The following is an 18707-nucleotide window of genomic DNA, read 5'->3' on the forward strand; positions in this document are numbered from 1 at the left end:
AGCTCTGTCTGTTCCACCAGTTTTCCCAGCTATAAAAGTCATTAATCAGCACTCTGAAAACATTAGTCAAATTACTGGAAGGCATAAATTGCCAGGTGGTGAGCCACATAGAATGCAAGGAAGAAAAAATATCTGAGCTCTCATTACAAGTACTGATGGCACTAGGATGACCCACAGCTCTCCCAGCTAAGCATTATAGCTGGATGTAAGGGTAGTCATTCCAACCCCTGAGATTTAGGGTACAAATGATCCCATATTATTGCACACCAGAGATCAACTGCCAACAAAATATTTAAACTATAATTAAATTATATTGGAAGGAGCTGGAGAAAGATAATCAAAACCAATATATAATTTAAGATTCCTGAAATCTAGCAGCACTTCTTTGGTATGACATGGTCATAATTAAGTCTGCTTCTGAGGCTCAGTTTAAGCCCTAAATTACCAACTCTTAAGACCTGATAAATCTTCAAACCTATCAAAAGTCAAGGAGACTTTTTCCAACAAGCATGAAAGGTTAGTTTAATCCAGCTTCTTTGACTTTGCACTGGAAAGGTCTAGGAGCATTCATAATGTTGCTTGCAGGTGGATGGCAATTAAGAAGCCATAGGTTATCCCCTTTTAGCTCATATTTGGTGCCTCACTGGCCAGTGCTCCAGGTTAGCTGTCCAAAAGTCAGCCGGGTTTACTTAAAGTGGTGGCAGTATAAATTGACCCGTTTGACATAGACATAGACTGGGACAGGAGTGGGGACGTGGTACCAGGTAGGTGAGAGAACTGAACATTCACCAGCCCAATTCCTTCCTTCACTGCAGTCTGTAAGGCTGTTAAACTGCTCAGGGTGGTTCTGTCAGTTCTGTCAGAAACAGTCAATCTGTTTCTGTCCCACAGCTTCTGTTTTCTGCCTACCACATGAGATGGAGTGAGATTCTCTATGCATTTGATTTTACATAACAGCATAGACACAAATTAGAGAGCAATTTGAAGAGCTCCTCCTGCCTTCCTTCGGGAACAATATTGCTAGTATCAGCAAAGCAAGGATTTGAATATGTGGTGGTGGAAAACATCGTGAGACACAGAACTGACTGAGTTTCAATTTTTGGAAGGTCAGGTAGGGAATGGAAAGAAAAACTATTTATAACTATGCAAAGAACTGTGATTTGAAATGGTCAAAGTGTTTCCATGCACCCAGGGAACAAAGAAAAAAAACTTGGAGCTGAAAGGAAAGACTTCCAGTGGCGGGTTGCAGTTCTTTATGTTCTTTATTTCTGATTCATATGTATATATATGCATACAATGATATTAGATATCCTTGTATTGCTTAATCTATAATTTAAGTCAGCATAGGTCTTTTAACAACAACAAAAAAATGCAACTATTAATTTATATTTGATCTGAGCACTCTGATACATAGTAGAAAAAATCTGTATATAAAAGGCTATATCTGTGCAATTATACGTACTATATTCTCTTTCAACAAACTACTGATTTATTAATATTGATACATTATTGTTAGTATAATATAGATTTGCCATAACATTAAAAAACTTTTCAAAATATATGAATAAGCAAAGATAACCACACCATGATCTTGCAATCATTTTTGTACCATCACATTGATGCCCCATTTTGTTTTAATGTGACATTTAGCTTAAACAAATTCCTTCCATCTCAGCCTGATGCTATTAGTCCACCCACATTAATCATATTAATTCATGTACAGCTTTGCTGTTTAGTAATTTCATACAAAGCCTTTAGAATTAAACTCACCTCTGAGCTGACATCTACCAGTAAGACCACAAATCTCTTACATCCCACTTAGGTCTCAGACAGTACGTAAAGACTTGTACTGAACCTCTGCTTTGTGGTGAACTTCTCTTTTAGCAAACACTTCTCTCACCTATAACATAAAACAAGTCATCTGGCTCATTCTAGGTGGCTTAAACTACAGGTCTACAGAACATGTGACTTCATGCTACTAAATGCTTTTAATAGTTTAGATCTAGGTGAAGCTTAATTAGCATTTGGAAGTTAATACAAATATTAATCTGTACATAAAACATTATCCCCAATATTCTAAGTGACAGCACTTTTATAAGGCAGACACAAGCCAAGATTCAAATATCTGAGAAAAGATGGAAACTACCAGATCCTAATTTAGGGCAAGATTATAGAGCAGCAACAATGGTCAGCAGGATTAGGCCCTTCCTCTGTGAGAATTAACAGGAACTAACAGAAAGATGCAATACAGCAGGCTAGCTAGTATGACAGGGATACAATGCACCACCTGTCAGTACAGAGCAAGGACTGCAGAGGTTCAGTTATTTCAGTTTTGATGCTGGCAGATAAGGAAGCACTTGGCAAGTTCTCGCCTTTCTGACAATTTCGTCAATCTTCATTACAGTTGCAGAACAACTGTGCACACGATGATGAATGCTTGCTTCCTTGACTGCAGACTGCCTTGCAAGTACAAGATACAAATTGACAGAGATGGAAATGTGCAAACCACGGAACAAAAATATCAATCTTTTAAATGAAGGACAAAATAGAATTTTCACTCTCAGTTTAGATCTTACTGAAAAATCAAGGCTTATGCTGTCCTGCCTTTTGCTTAAACTTTACTCCCCATGAAAACTGCTTGCCTTCTCTTTTATTGTTAATTCTGGACTGGAAGCAGGACACACGTAAAAAGAAGTGTATAAATTATCTTTGAGTTGTTATGTCTAAGGACATATTTACAGACAAGGTAGAGAATCCACAAATGTAATTCTAGGGCACATGAGAATCTCGTAAAGATAAGAATAGTATTTCAGAGAGTGCATAACACTATACTTCAGCTAGGACATTCCAAAAGGCAGGTAGGTCAGCAGGTTTGAGAAGTACATGTGTGTGTTCATTAGGGGAAGAGAAAGTGTTAGTCATGTTCTTGTCTTGTCTTTTTAAAGCAGATGAGTGGAATTCACTTGACAATTAATTTGTACTCTCTTACAAAAGAATGGTCTGAGACTCTGCATTTATTTTTCAGTGAATATGAGGACTTACTGCAGTGTCTTTTTTGTCAGTACACAGGAGAGCAGCAAACAAGAAATGCTTAGGTTTTTTTTCCTTTTCATATTTTTACTGCTGTGTTCTATGACACAGACAGTAAGCTACATTGCAATACCTGTGGTTTTTTTATATTAGATACACTTTGGATAATATTTTGATGTCTATTCCTAACAAATGAGTGTAACTCCCAACTGTAGATTTATACATTTAACCCTCAGTTTTGGTAGAAAATACTACATATTTGTTTCACATTCACAGCATTAATAGCCTTTACAATTGGAATTAGGATGGCATTTGAAGACTCATAACTTAAAAAAAAAAGTACTGGAAAAACAGATTTAGAAAACAACAACAAATTAATGCTCCAAGGCTTTTAGAATATATGACAGTCATTTATAGGATTAGCTGTTTCTATAAAAACTATCCCTAAAGTAAAGATACTAAACTAAATTATTAAAATAAATTAATTTCAGTTACTCATTTGTCCTCTGGGAAGTCTGTTTATGACTAATTATTGGGTTTTTTAGTATATTAATCTTTTCTGTGACCGAATAAAAAAGTCATTAGGGTTAAATGAACATGGAAATACTTTTCAGACAGCAAGAAACAGTCAAATTCAAGAAAGTCCTGCATGACTTCTAGAATTATTTTCAAACAACAAAGTTGCTGTTGTTCTGTGACACAATCAAGCTAGCATTTATTGTAGGAACAACTACTCTGTTCAGCTATGCATAAACATTAATATACTGAAGACAAAAACGAAACAAAAAATCCACATCCTCATTGACTTGTGTATGAGGCACACTGTTGTTAAAATGGTATACTTTTAAACAGAAATTGAACACACACAGAGAAACCAATGCTAGATGATACAGCTTTCCTAATGAAAACTCTATTTCTGAAAACAGCACAAATAACCAGGCCCAAAATTCTGCTGTTTCCATAGCAACAGGATTGGCCCTTTTGGTCTTCTTGAATTGCTGAATGACATGGAAAAATCATAAACCAAACAAAATTAACCCAAATTGAGTATTGTACACCATGGTCATGGGTGTCTGGGTGATGAAAATCCAAGCGAACCCTCTTCTTCATATGTCTGGCAACGATGCTTTTTATTTCAGGGTCATGTCAATGCTATATATTAAAGACAAAAAAGCAAACACAAAAGAACAACAAAAAAGAAATCAGTGCTATGAAACACGTGGCTAGTCATTTCCCCAGTCCTGAACTCCCACAAAGTGTTGAGCATCTTCATCTCTCATTTACATAAATGCACTGGTGTTAAATAATTTCCACACATCCTATCTACTATATATGGAAAATACACACCTTAACAAGTTCTGTTTCTGTTTTATTGAAATTAGTAACTATATTCCTGTCTGAAGTAGACACCAGATGTGGGAAGATCCACTGGTGGAATGACACTACAGTGTGAGTGCCCTTAAAAATGCTTCTAGGAGTACAGTTTTGCCATTTAGTGCAAAGAACATGTCATCAAATACTTTAGAAGCATTCTTTAGAATAAGAAGATGCCATCATAAACATTGCATCAAAATAAAACTTTCTTCTCAGAATACATAACTGTATAAAGCACCCTCAGTATTTACGAACTGTTTCAGAACACAGAGTTCTTTCACTGTGAATTATTTTATCATGATTTTTTTTTAAAGTCATGGGGAAGTGCAAGAAGTTGAACAATACAGAACACAAAAGAGCATGATGATAGACAAAAGCCTTTGGAATAGATATGAAAAAAAAAACAAAAGTGAACCAAGAGCGGGGCAGACTCCAGAGAGGTTTCAGCAGAAAGCATACAGAAGAAAAGTCTGTGTGAAACTGCTGTTATAATTGTGGAGGCATTTACATGGGAAATCCTATTTCCTGAAGAAACAACATCAGAAATGACTGATATGACCACAGGAAAATTACTGTGACTTCTGAAGATAGATTTTGTAGAGAAAATGAACAGCACGAATTAGCCTTAATTTGGTCTTAAGTATATTTATTTAAGCTAAATATAAATGCTCTTCTCATGCTCTTTTTGCTGCCCAGCTTCTCTTTTGAGAAAAACAGTAAAAGTGTTCAAGCCACAAAAAGACCAAAATCATAAATAAATAGCCTTTAACATGTTATTTATTTTCTTTTCTCATACTTTAAAAAAACAGTTCTCATATTGACTCATTATAGAATAAACAGTATCTGAGAAAAAAAAAAAAAAAAGATGCTCAAGAGATTTTATGTCAACTGCTCTAGGAATCAGGAATTTAGCTTATGGTTCTCACCTCTGTACCAGGTATGATACTGTGATAGTTTACTAGAGTACAATTTTATTTTTAAAAATAAAAACTCCGTTTTATTTATGCATCTGTTCACTACATCTACTTGTAATTATTTGCCTGTTTATTAACACGCATGTTACTGATGGAATCTTTTACTGAGGAGTCACCTTTACTGTATGCTACTTCCTGAACAATATTCCAGTGTGAGACACGAGTGTATTTCTACATACCAGTCAGATGGGTAGGGACAGCAAAGTCCCCAATCACTCCTCCTCCCCTGTACACCCTGGCCAGGAATACAGACACTGCTGCAATGGCTAGTCCTCCTGACATGCTATTCCAGCAACGAACTCAGTGCTTGTGTGCACAGCACAGCTACAGACACACTCACTGGTGCCCAGTGAGAGCAGAGCAGGGTTTTCCATTCCCATGCTTCAGTTATGGCATCAGACGGAGGAACAGCATGCCAGAGGACTGACACTCCCATTTCCAAGGGAACCGGTCCAGCTTTGAAAGGAAGAGACATAACGATACTGGAGACTTAATCAGTGAAATAACTATGAAAGAAGCTGAGAAGCACAAAAAGCAAAGAGAAGGAAGATATCAAGACCCAGAAACCAAAGTAAAATATAAGACTTTTTAATCTCTGACTGAGGATGGCAAGTTTACCACTTCTAATTGAGGATAACGCATAGGACCATCTTCATTCCGATCATGTTGCACTTCTTCTATCTATTTTTCACATAACTTGACCTGAATAACCTCAGGCTAAGAATTTTATCTGTCTCTGCTTGGAAATGGTTGCGGACACTTTAAACACATGTGCAATGCAATTATAATAAATCCAAACTTTAGTGCTTTTTCTGCTTGCATATGTTGGGTCAAGTTCCTGAAAATAAGTACAAAAGCATTCTGGTCTCCAAAAAGCTTTATGGAGTCTACCCAGCCTCAGTTCCCAGCAGCATGGTTGCAAAATAACTTTAAAATGTAGTGACAGTATTAGGCATAAATTCTTACTCCTGCTCCACTGAAGTCATTTCTGGATCATTTGAGAGGCAGCTAGTTCTGGGTACAAGGAAAAAGAGGTCGTAGTAAACATTTCTTCTATGTTTATTTCTTTATTTCTCTCTTTTTAAATATGACATCAAATTTAAGGGATGTAATAACTAACTGTAGTGAGTATTTTTGACAGCACAAACACACACATGTTATTGGTAGGAATGCAGCGATCTTAGTGCCTGCAACACGAATTAGTTTGAGTAATAAATTTTTAATCTATTTCTTTAAGTTGTGGAAGGGAAATGCACTACAGTGACTTCATACATCCAACAATAACAATAACCAGTGATGCCTCATATGAATATTTAGTTCCCCTTTCACTTGCTATGCTGCAGCCTGCACTCTTTTAAATGAAAGGAGTAAAAAGAAAGAGGCTTTCTTCCACAAAGTTTTCATTGCCATCCACTACAATGTGTTTAAAAATGTTTGAATAGAAGGAAGTTGCATTTCAAGGTTGGGTGGGCCTCTTTTGTTTAACAAAATGTTCAAGCTGCATCAGATAACTATGTCTGTGAATTTACTGCTTCTGAGGCAGTCTAACTGCTGGAATCAAAAGGCAGTAGCCAGTGTTTTGGGTATTTCTCTGTGGTTGTTTTAAAAACTAATCTCAGGAGAACCAGAAGAAAATATGTACCGCAAAAGAAGCAACTTTACAAAAAATACAACAAAGAAGAAGCGGTAAGATGAAAATTTTGAAGTTGACAAGCTAAAGGAAGGAGACAGAAAGGAAACTTCAAAAACTCTAAATCTTTGGTTACAGAAAACACAGGGAAAATGTCATACTACACCAGACAGACTCAGGTCCTGTCTTTGGAATCTTGTGTACAATACACAGATGAAGAAAGTGCACTGGGCACTTGGTAGGCTCTGCTCAGTGAGGCAAGGATTGTGTCCTTCCAGTTAAGGATTTCTACAGTACTTGACACTGTATAGCCTCAGTATGTTTAAGTCAAAGCACAGAGAGTTACGAGCTTAAAGTATATGATCATCTGCTGAAACTGATTTATTAAGTGACCATAGACAATACAGCATTATCAAGTATTAATCCACTGGCCTATCCAGCCAACACTGGAAAGACCTACCTTAACTGATAATGAGGTACAATAGCTATCCCTAACTTAGTAAATTGTAAAAAGTTTTAAAATAACTACTTCCTAAAAACTTTACAAATCAACTGACATTATGGGTGAAGGGTAGAAAATCTTTAAAGAATCATTTTAATGGAGTAAAAAAGTGATTTCAGTCCTCTCCATTACTAAAGAAACAATCATCAAAGAATAGCAAAAATGTTTTTTACAGTGTAAGGGTATGATTATTCCTTACTGAGACGCAACAGTACAAAAGCAGGCTGCTTACAGTGAGAGGGAAAGTCAATTCACAAATGTGGCAACTTAAACAGTAATTGAAACTATGAGCTGATTGCTATACCAAACACATAACGTACTATTGCATTCAATCTATTCCTGCGAGACAAGTAAATATAATGTCAGCATCCAGCTGAAAGCTATCTTACTTAGCTGTTTCTGAAGCTTCCCTCAGTTCTTCATCCAGTCTGCATGAGTAAAAGTTATTGATACAAAGAAACAAAGAAGCAAGCAGAGCATAAGAGAGAAGCAGAGCAATAGCAGAGCAAAGAACAAATACAGTACATGCTTCTAAAATGGGCAACCGGACTTATGCACTGACCCTAAACCTCTTCAGTATGTTACTATTTATCCCTGTGCTCAACCCACCTTTAATTTGTGACTCCTTACTTAGCTCTTTTGGAGGCAGAAACATAAAAGCAGCAGGGATCTGAGGCATGCCCAGTGGACAGAGCTGGAAGCATTCAGTTGCTCTATTAGATAATATTGAACTAGCTGCAGCCTGGGCCAAGCCAAGGACATTTCCAGTTCAGTAAGTTTTATTTGCAAGGGAGGCTGATCTCAACAGCTTGAAGGGGAAAGTAAGATTCCCCATCATTGCAAGTCCTCTCTCATTCAGCTGTTGAGGTCAGCTGCAGGTGAAAGGCTGTCACAGAGATTCACTCCATTATGAGCAGCAGCATGGGCTAGAAAGCAAGTTTTACCTCATTCTTCTCTTAATACACTTCTCTTCATCATACCTTACAAGATAAGAGTAGGTGAAGGAAGAGAAAAGATGTACAAGTTCATATGATACAACAGGCACACTGTATCCCACTTCAGTAAAAACTACCAACCAATCACACAACCCAAATCCTGGCATAACCTTATGTACTTTCTACAGATGGGATTCCTCATGACCATAGGTGGTATTTCTGTTCTTGCCAGTGGAGCAATTATGAATCTGAAAGTTAATTTTATTTTATTTTGCTACAGGAATCTTTCTCTATTTGCAGCTTAATGGAAGCTGTCAGCTGAACACTGCTCTTCTCTCTGTGGCACAGGAAAAACCACTCGGTGCCCTGAATGCACACACCCACTAAATCCTTCTATCACAACATCTTGAAAATGCCTGCCACCAATGGGCACACTTGTCACCTTTCTATTTTTTTCTTCAGCAAAATCAGGATCTTTCATCTGGCTACTGATGACATGAAGTAGGCAGTTTTCTAGCATATCTTAAGCTCTAAGTCCTAAAGTTTCTTTGGTACTGGTGCTGTGATCATTTCACCTTTGGTCTGAGAGGTGAATTGGACTTTCCGAACAATTTTCAGTCTACAGGGAAGAAAAGATATGTGTAACAGATCTGTGTACTGCTACAGACAGTGAAACAGTAAACCACATCAAGGAAGCAGAGAGAGAAACACACTGAAGTATTAGGTTAAGGTCTGTATCATACTGAATTACGAGTAATTAGAATGTTTACAGAATCAAAAGAGGAAGGGAGGGAAGGAGAAAGGGAGATAGGTTGAAAAAATTTTGGGGACATTAAAACATTCTGGACATCTCTTTATCAGGTGACCAACAACCTCTGTGCACCACATTCTTAGCATCACTCCACCTCTAAAGAAGTTACAACAGCAAATAAATTTGAGTGCAAGTCCCTATGATCCCTAATGTCATGACTATAATTTACTATTTTTGCAAGTGACACTGCAAGAACTGAGCTTCCCACTTGCTCCCTGGAATTACACAAGTATCAGAGCAACCACCAGCCTGATGAAAGAAATTATGCTGCTTTCACAACTACTGTGAGGCGCGTGTGAAAACTCCTGACTGGGTTGAAGAGATCTATAGCAGGCGCAAAAGAAATGTTCTTCATACCTAGTCACTGACAAACCATAAGGAAAAGACAATCATACTTGTGTATTTACTCACCAAAATGTTTTCTAGAACAGAATGTTTGCCTGATCAAAACCTAGCACATTCGATAAAAAGAATAATAAAAAAAAAACATTCCTGAACAGCATATGTTTTTAATAATGACCCACATGAAAACCATGATTGATTTCCAAGGTTTTCAGTGTTGGCATACTATTTCAGTTTGTTGTTTTCAGGTCTGAAATAAAGCCAGTTGAGGTGAGCACTTCAAATTAACTTCCTACAAGTTTTTAATTGATACCTTTCCTTTAGAAATACCTGCTTTTTAAAAAAAAACTTTACACATAAGAAGCAAGAACTGTCTTTCAGTGCCTCTGGGTTAAACCATGAAAAACAACAAGAGAAGGAATGATGAACATATGGACTTTCAGTGGTTTTCTACTGAACAGACCATCTTTGAATTACTGTTTCAGTGCAAAGCTCTATTTGACTAAAACTTAAAACCACTTTTACTTAAATAGTGGTAACAGTTATGAAAAAATATAGCATAGGTGATACCTCTGGAAGGGTTAAACTTTTTTCCTATTATCTTTCTGGGTTTTAATTTGTGAATAGTCTATTCCAATTTTGATTATATAGTCACAGAGTTGATGAAGAGACTCTCAGCCTGAAAGTTTTTCTTCATTTTACCAGAAGTATCATTTGGACCAGTACAAAACTTTCCTCTTCCTATAAATGTTGATTCCCCTAGGAGTATATACTTATTGCGTTTTGTGTTTCCGTTACAATGTTTTCCTGCTTCTGAGTTTGACAGTGGAAATTTTGTGGAACAACACATAAGTATTTGTAACAATGGCAGGAAAGGGCTTTCTGTTTTTCTTACAGACTCTGAAACACTATTATTAGTTTGTGGAAATAGTTGCCATTAGAAAAAGTACACGCTTACTATACATCACTTACTTGACAATACTGTCTGGTATGTGCATGTATTCCATTGGAATCATCTCACGAAGCTCTGCCAATGTGTTGACATACTGTATCTTACTGCTGAACTTAGAGCTGAAACACAAAAGCAACATATTAATTGACTTTCCTCCCAAATCTTTTATGCTATAATAAAAAAAAAAAAAAGAGAAGGCATACCCTTAACATATTAAACAATTAAGCATTTTATTATTCATATTTCAGTTACAGAGTTCAGTTGGTCATGAGCATACCTGAGTTCTAGTGAGGCTGAAATCAAGTCTAGACCTTTTGCTGTTCCTTGCTTAGGCTGAATCACAGTATTTAGGACAGCATTATCAATTGTAATGCCTACATACTAGGTAATTAGTTTTACAGTTAGAAGGAAATGTATTAAAATTCTGAAAATAATCAAATCCTCAACAGTGTACTTACATGTCAAAAGAGATGGGAAGCATTCACTTAATGTGGTCATGATAAATGAACATCAAGTGATTGTGATGAATTAGGATTTATATTTGACACTGATTATCAATCAAATATAATAAAACTGAAGTTCCTAATTTGCTTCGATGAGTACAAATCTGACTGTGTATATGCATGTCTATTCTTACTGACGGGCCTTCTTAGGAGCAAATACTTCCCTTGTTTATTTCAGCTGTGTTGTGTGATCATTTATTGTGTTTGAGAAATGATCACTCAGAAAAAGGCTAAATTGTTCAGTAAACACACTTAAAAAATAAGGCTATTCACTTGCCTAACATGAATTATTTGATATGTATCAGTTTATGAAAAATCTGTATTTCTCAGTTGGCTCATAAAGCAATTTTCTAAATTTAGCTCTGGTTGTATTTAGATAGCTTTTTAACATCAGTAACAGTGATGAATGCACACTGACCATAAATGTTAAGTGTAGGTCATGAAAAACAGAACATATTCTTCCTATTTATTGCTGATTTGGGGCTATGACCAGACAACATGAAGCCTCTGAAATAGAGCAGATTACTGCCCCTCCCCTTACCACACATATCTTACTAGTGAGGTGAAGTGGGACAACTGAAACAGGAATACATGAAGGTACTGTGAATAGTTTAAGATCATCCATTTTAATTTGTCTCTGTACCAGATTAGCATCAGTAGGCACACACACCGGAGCAGACCAATGGTCATATTTTAAGATGCATGGATCACTCACAATTGTCCAGTCAAAGCCATGATAACATATAGATTTTTTAGCATTTTATCTAAAATGTAAATCATAGTCTGCCTCATCTGAACTGCCAGCTAAAGTAACCTGGCAAGCTTTAAGCCAATCAGAAACTTCTGAAGACTGGGGTGAGGGGAAGAAAGCATTTTAAAAAAGTATTTCAGAAGTTAATTTTTCCACTTCAAGATTCTCCTGGGTCCACTAATTCCACCACAGTGATTGATTTCTGAATAATTGTTTCTTGTGGGGATCTGCATACGGGCATCCCAAATACATGACCAAAATAACAAGCCTTTGTTTCTTTTGGACTTTAGGGGAGGTGGGCTGCCAATAGTGGTAAACTTCCTATGACTTAAATATTTTCATCAAATGCCAAATATCTCTCACAGACACTTGTTTTATTACAAATCTAATTCTTACCTAACAAAGCTAGGATGATCTTTAGTGTGAATATCTGGTCCATACAGAGTATCTAGGATCTATTTTTGCAATCAGTAGTTCTTTCATCCTGTGTATTCAGACAACTGTTTAGTGTTTGTCAGTCAAGATGAGACGCAGACTCCACTGAATGACCTTGCCAGTTTCTGAGGTAGAATTGACTGTAGCAATTGACTGTCACCCTCAGTGACTTGACTGTCCCTTGCCATTCTGTTGTCTTTCAGTTTCTTGATTCCCACTGCTTTGTCCCGCATCTCAGATGAAATAGAATTAAAACTATGTTGCTCATCTTAAGCTATCTCATTGAAATCTCTGCTTGTCTTGGGACCAAATAATTTCTTACTCTCAAATTCCCACTGTGCATGTCAATGGTTTGGTGAACAGCTCAGGGCTAGCAAACTAAGTTACAGTTATGGACTTTCAATCTAATCAAACTTCTATCTCCTTACGTTGCTTGTTACTGAATTGACTCTCTCTTTTCATGTCACCCAGAGTTTTTAACTCAGCTTTCTCATAGCGATCTTCTGTCCTCAGTGAGGCTTCAAATATCTTATGTCATCTTCCACAAAAGTCATATTGGTCATATGTCCTGCTCACCTTTTTTCGGCTCCCATTTGCACTTCACTTTCTTCTTGCACAGAGACTCAACCTACTTGGCTGAAACAGAGATTTTTTACTGCTCTTTATTGTGTCTAGTTTTGTTCTGCTAATTTGCTTTGCCAAATCATTTAGACCTTGAATAAATTACTAATGGATTGAAACAGATGTGGCATATCTGATTCGTTTAAATTTTACTGTCTACCTTTTCTCTGGGAGCAAATAGGATGCCAACAGAAATATCTCAAGACACCATATGCAACTCAGTGAATCCCCATCGTTAATATTAATAATTCCAAGCACTGTTTCCCTGTTACTCTGGTATTTTTGTCACTTTCTACTTGGTATTAAGAAGACACCACATCTGAAAGGAGAAGTCCATTCTGAAGAAAGAAGAAAGTTCATTATGATACTGCCTGCTGTACTTTGGAAGTGATGGGAGAAATCATGTGCCTCCCCTTCCCACCGTCACCCTGTCAGGACAGAGCATCCTGACAGAGACACGTCCAGGGTCCCCATCTGCAGCCTGGGGGCTGACTTCTTTGGGGTCTATCATGTATGTTACTTGCTAGCTGTGTGGCTTCTGTAGGCAATGCTGCTTCTTGTGCCTGAAGCATCTCTTTCTCACTTCTATCAGTCTACTTTCCCTGATCTCAGGATTTCAACTGCATACCTGCCCACCTTCTTCAGCAATTTGTGAGGTCTTCAGGGTCTGTAACATTTCTTTGCTTTTTTACTAATCAAAGCATTATTTTTAGTGGTATTGAACCTTTTTTTGGAACTGGAACTTCTGTGTATTCAAACAGCTCAGGGTGCTGGCAGTCCTCTTGCATGACTAGCATCTAACTTCTTTTAAACCCACAATTGCAGCCAGGATCTTTTTTATGAGGCGATTATCATTGCATGTAGATCCCTTTTCTACATGCCTTTTAGTTGAGCTTAGAACAAAGGCAATTTTAAGGGACTGAATTCCCAGTTCTGCATACACATGCAGGTTTACTGTATCATATCTGTGATGTCTGCAACTAGATACTTGTAACGTTTTTTTTCCCACTCACTTTAGGAAAGTCAGCTTCAACTGTCAAAACCCCAACATGAACTGTAAAATGGGTACTCTTCAGTGAAAGATTAACAGCCATGTTTGATGATTTAGAGTGTTTTTGTATTCTCGGGGATATAGAAAATCACTGGTATTTACTACATACCTTATAAAAGGTCGTGTCACAGCCAGAATTGTCCTGATAAACCAGGATGGATGAACAATTATAAATGATTTCAAATTCTTCCGTAATCTAAGTAAAAAAGAAATGGTTTCTTAAAAAAAAAAAAAAAAAGAAACAAACAAAACAACAAAAAACCACAAAACATACAGGAAGATCATATACAGTGAATACTGTCATACAGGGGTGTAACAGAAATGGATGGTGTTTAAAATAATGACTGTGGATCAGAAAGGAAAATACTACTCACCGCCGATCAATCATCTGGTAACATTTTTTCATCCAACCCAGTCCAGGCATCCTCCTTCTTGGTGTTGCTCCATTCAAGTAGACAATCATATAGTCTTCAGCTACCATCAGCTCTAAGGTACTGATTACGTAGCTGATAAAAATACAGAGGCAAGTGAGCACATACTTTTTATTATCCACCTGAGCTCAAACTAAATCAGTCTACTAGGAGTAAATCAAGGCAGACTAAGCAATTTGTGACAAGACAGTGTTTTATTTTCCTTTAAATCAAAGCACTGGTTGCCATGCTACCTGTAGATGTATAACTAGAAAACTACAATCTTATCTGTATCTTCAGAAATACGTGGTTTCCTTACAAAGATACAGTTTCATAGTGAGTTTTCAAATCTCACAGTGACTACTTTTTCTTGAAAGGGCATTAAATCATGAGATTTTGCAAAGGAGCGTGTGGCAGGACCGTATGAACTTCCAGGAACTTCAGAAATCAAACTGCTGAGAAACTTCACTATTAATCGTGATGTTTATTTAACACAAAAATAATAAGGGTCAGGACAAGATACTTGTCTGCAATTCTTGTGATCTTCACACTACTGCTATTGAGTCCGTGACTACTGACTACAAACTCTGAATCTCCCGGCTAATAAAACTTGTGAATCAACCTGCCTTCTAACAGAACAGAGCACTCCATGGCATCACTGCATTTTGTGAGCAAAATGCTCCAAACACGCATTAAACTCCTCCGCCTGGAAATGATGATTCAGACAGAACAGGGCTCCTGGGGCTAAACTCACCCAACCTAGAAGAGCACAGTACTCAGTCAAATGGAAGGGTAGCTTTAAATTCTTGTCCGGGACTATATATGCAGATGCTTTGCTCAGTAGTCCCTACCTCACTTGAGGGGTTGTTCATCACAGGAATGTTCGAATTGTTCTCTTTACTACCTGGTCCCAATGCACGTCTATGTAAAAACTACAGTGAAAAATCAAGTCACACCTTAAAAACTTGAATGCCCGAGTTGGTTCACTACAAAAGGCACCTCTATTCCTGAGCATAATGGCCCCTTTCACAGGTGTATGGGAATGATCCATGATCTAATCTGACCCTTGAATTCCTTAAGATGCAGTTTCTTTAAAAGAATAGCAGGAAATCTAGTTCTCACCAAAGAGAGTGATATTCTACCCGGGCATAAAGTAGGCAGCCTATAACTGACCAGTTCTGTGCATTGGTAAATCCCATCTAAATCACTAATCACTGCTTTTCACTGCTCTCTTTTCTCACCTTGCAGCTGTGCATTCCCTGATTTTGCCTGACATTTGTAAAGACTCACGTCTAACAGTGAAATATCAAAGTGAGGGATTGTGCCGACATTCTGATGCAAAAAACTTAATTTAATTGAACCTACTGACTATTTGACAGGTTATGAAATTAGTCCTTCCCATATGGCACAGTATCTAGTGCTTTAAAGGCATTTAGACACTGAAACATACAGAGAATTGTGTATAAGTACTTCACAAAACACTACAAGCCTTTCAATTATAGAAACAGTCTGAAAAATGTCTGTGTTTGTCTAGGTGCAAAGGGAATTGTGAATTTTATGAATAACCAATTATAATAAGAGCAATCATGCATATTTCTCATCAGGAATAAGAGAAGTATTACAACAAAAAGGAATGTCTGCTAGTTTTTTAGTCAGATCTCACTATCTCATGAACCTTCACTCAACAGCTCTTATTCACTGTGGATTGAATTAGACCATTTGCCATTTTAGGGATGATGAGTTCTCTTGTAAACCCCACCTAACCGGTAATTTCTTACTATTTGGTAATAATAGCAATTTCTTTATTATCAGAAAAGTTGGACAGAATTTTTCTCATTGACTAGAACAATTCACTCTGAAGGCAAAAAGTGCTGGTTTTGATTTTCAAAGTGTAGTTTTTCAAGTTGTAATTATTTAAAAAAACTTTTACTCTCTAGACTGTATCAGGCAGCCACAAAAGTATCAGCAGAATTTTCTGTGTGTTTCTGCATCATCTAGAAGTGCTGTAGAAGATGCTGTCTCAGGAGTTTTGCCTCAAACTCTTCAAAGACAGTTTTACAAGACTGTTTAAGGTAACAAATAGGAACAAGGTAATTGGAAATGCGAAGGGAATCCAGAAGGGAAAGTAACTGCAAAACTTGGGAACAACTGAGGACAGTTGTTTATCAGAAATGAGATCTGGCTTATATATTAGAAACATGCAGTATAAAAAATGAGAAGAGATTTAGTGATTTTCAGGTCTCTCCAGACCCCTATATAATTCAGTAGTAAAGAATTCACAAATATCAAAATATATCAGTTACTGGATATGTTATAAACTGTCACACTTCCTCTATTTCAATGCAATTAATAGGCCCAGAACCAAAAGAAAAGGGTGATCTGACTTTCCCATTTCTTGCTGTTTTACACAGTCTATAAACCTTGAAATAAGCTGAAGGTTTCACAGCCAACCTGAACTCTCTTTTATACTACTACCCCAGAAAAAGACAGTGAGTTATAAAATAGACCTTGGCAAGATCCTCAAGTGACATGGAAAAGTCTTTTAAGGCTTGAAAAGGCTTTCTCTGCAAAGTCCATTTACCACCAGCTTTATCTATGAACAATGGTCTCAGGATAAGTTAGAGAGTAACTGTTTAATGTCAGTCACAGTTACTCTCAGCTTTGTTCCCTAGTTATCAAGTTAAAACCCCCGTAGTAATTCCTCTCCTCTAAATCACTGGGCATTGTGTAAATCAGTTACTGTAGATGACGCGGGGGACTTAGGGGCTCTACCACGCAAATGCTAGCAGTTGGTCTGACCTGGAACTAAAGCATTCAATCTCATTTTTTCACAGGTAGACACAAAGTTGAAGGCATTGCATGTAACCCCACACATCTTCAAGGACTGGAGTTTTAGGAGACTGGGTCTGTGCTCTTGGTGCCTCATAAGCTGCAAATGGTGAAAGGCCAGGCTTCTGCTGGCTTTAGAAATGACTAACTGGGTTTTAGCACAGAAAATGCTGGAATGATTGATTTTTTAACAGCTGTAAGTGGAAGTAGCTGGAGGCACTTCAGGGAAGTGCTGTCTTCACAATTTTTGGCTGCCAAACCAAATTGCTATTAGGCATAATTTTCCTGTGATAAATTTGGGATCATGTGGCCAAATTTGTGTTCTGCCCAACTGGCCCCTGCCACTTATTAACTGAATCAGAAGCAGCTGGAGTCAGGAAAAACACTTTGAGCCATTTGTGTCAGCAACTGTCATTTATCCTGTATTTTTAAAACCAGTGTCACAAAATGGTCCCGTGACTCCTAAACACAGCCACAGTATGTATTAAAAATATGATAATCAGCAATACATCATGATAATATATAATAAAAATGAACAATGAAAAACAGTCTAGGGGCCTAAGTCCTTTGTTCTCAGCAAGGGCTGGAAATCACTAGTGAAACAGTGCAACGATTGTAGGCCCAAGAAGCTGAAGATACTGATTTCCTTGACATTTAGGGAGATACTACAGTCAGCTTTGGTCCTGACAAAAATGCCTTAATCTGGGAGGGTGAGTAGGTAAAGAATACCAAAATAATACATCACTGAGCAGTTTATCTAAACCTGTTATTTTCCTTGTCATTCAGATCACCCACCTTCTAATGACCAAAATTACTTCTTAATTAAAGACATGTTATCTCTCACTACTTAATTATAAGTACTAACTCAAAAGACTCTGTCACATTTCTCACATATCACTCACAGGAAAAGATTTTCCATGACATAGTTGTAATCAGTTCGACTGCTGTCTGGCAAGAAGCATGCTGCAAACACAATGATAGCATTCAGACCATCACCATAGTATCCTGTGGAAAAAATGGAACAGCATTTTTATCTTTGTCAAAGGCTCTTAACAAGATAAATTTAAAAAGAAATCTCAAAGCCCTGGAATAGAGCTACTACGTCTACTGGTGAAGAAGACCAAAAATGTATGAACTATCATCAAGTGATAAGGAAGCAGGATAGTCAGTTACAGTGAATTCCTGAAAAACTCACTTAGCACAACTATTAGTAAACTTTTTAGAGACACCAGCAAAAAAACCTTTAAGCAATATAATCTTATGTGAACTCCTGGTTCATTGCAGCTCCATGACAACCATCTGCTGAATGCTTACCTTAGACTGGGGAATAAGGGGCAAAGCAAAATACCCTACATTTGTTATACAGCATCTTTTGAATGATGTTCCACAAAGTCTCACAATCCAATCTCAGTTGGCTTGCACAGCTCCAAAGGCCTCAGGATATTACAATTACAACTGCACCCCATTATCCCTTAAAAGCTCCCGAGGATCAGTTAAATCCTTTGCTGCAAGTTTTGTATAAAATACTTTTTCAGTTTGGACGCTCCAGTTGTCCAA

At 37.3% G+C, this 18707-nt stretch overlaps 1 protein-coding gene across 3 annotated transcripts in view; it reads right to left on the minus strand.

Annotated features, from left to right (window-relative positions):
* Positions 1–1243: 1243 nt before the first annotated feature.
* Positions 1244–18707, minus strand: part of PRUNE2 (prune homolog 2 with BCH domain) — a 143545-nt gene continuing 126081 nt past the window's right edge. Inside the window, exons 14-21 of one of the 3 annotated variants that reach the window (XM_032981885.2) lie at positions 18053–18155; positions 14286–14417; positions 14021–14107; positions 10571–10669; positions 8455–8490; positions 7900–7938; positions 6345–6392; positions 1244–4182 (exon numbers count right to left, since the gene is read on the minus strand). In XM_032981885.2, the coding sequence (XP_032837776.1) occupies positions 4161–4182; positions 6345–6392; positions 7900–7938; positions 8455–8490; positions 10571–10669; positions 14021–14107; positions 14286–14417; positions 18053–18155 (566 nt within the window). In that variant the 3' untranslated portion in view covers positions 1244–4160. The remainder of the gene's footprint in view (positions 4183–6344; positions 6393–7899; positions 7939–8454; positions 8491–10570; positions 10670–14020; positions 14108–14285; positions 14418–18052; positions 18156–18707) is intronic. The other 2 variants (XM_042787997.1, XM_032981884.2) reach the window with 2 other exon arrangements.

This window comes from Tyto alba, unplaced genomic scaffold, assembly GCF_018691265.1.
Source record: "Tyto alba isolate M040663 unplaced genomic scaffold, T.alba_DEE_v4.0 Super-Scaffold_13, whole genome shotgun sequence".
Classification (NCBI taxonomy): domain Eukaryota; kingdom Metazoa; phylum Chordata; class Aves; order Strigiformes; family Tytonidae; genus Tyto; species Tyto alba.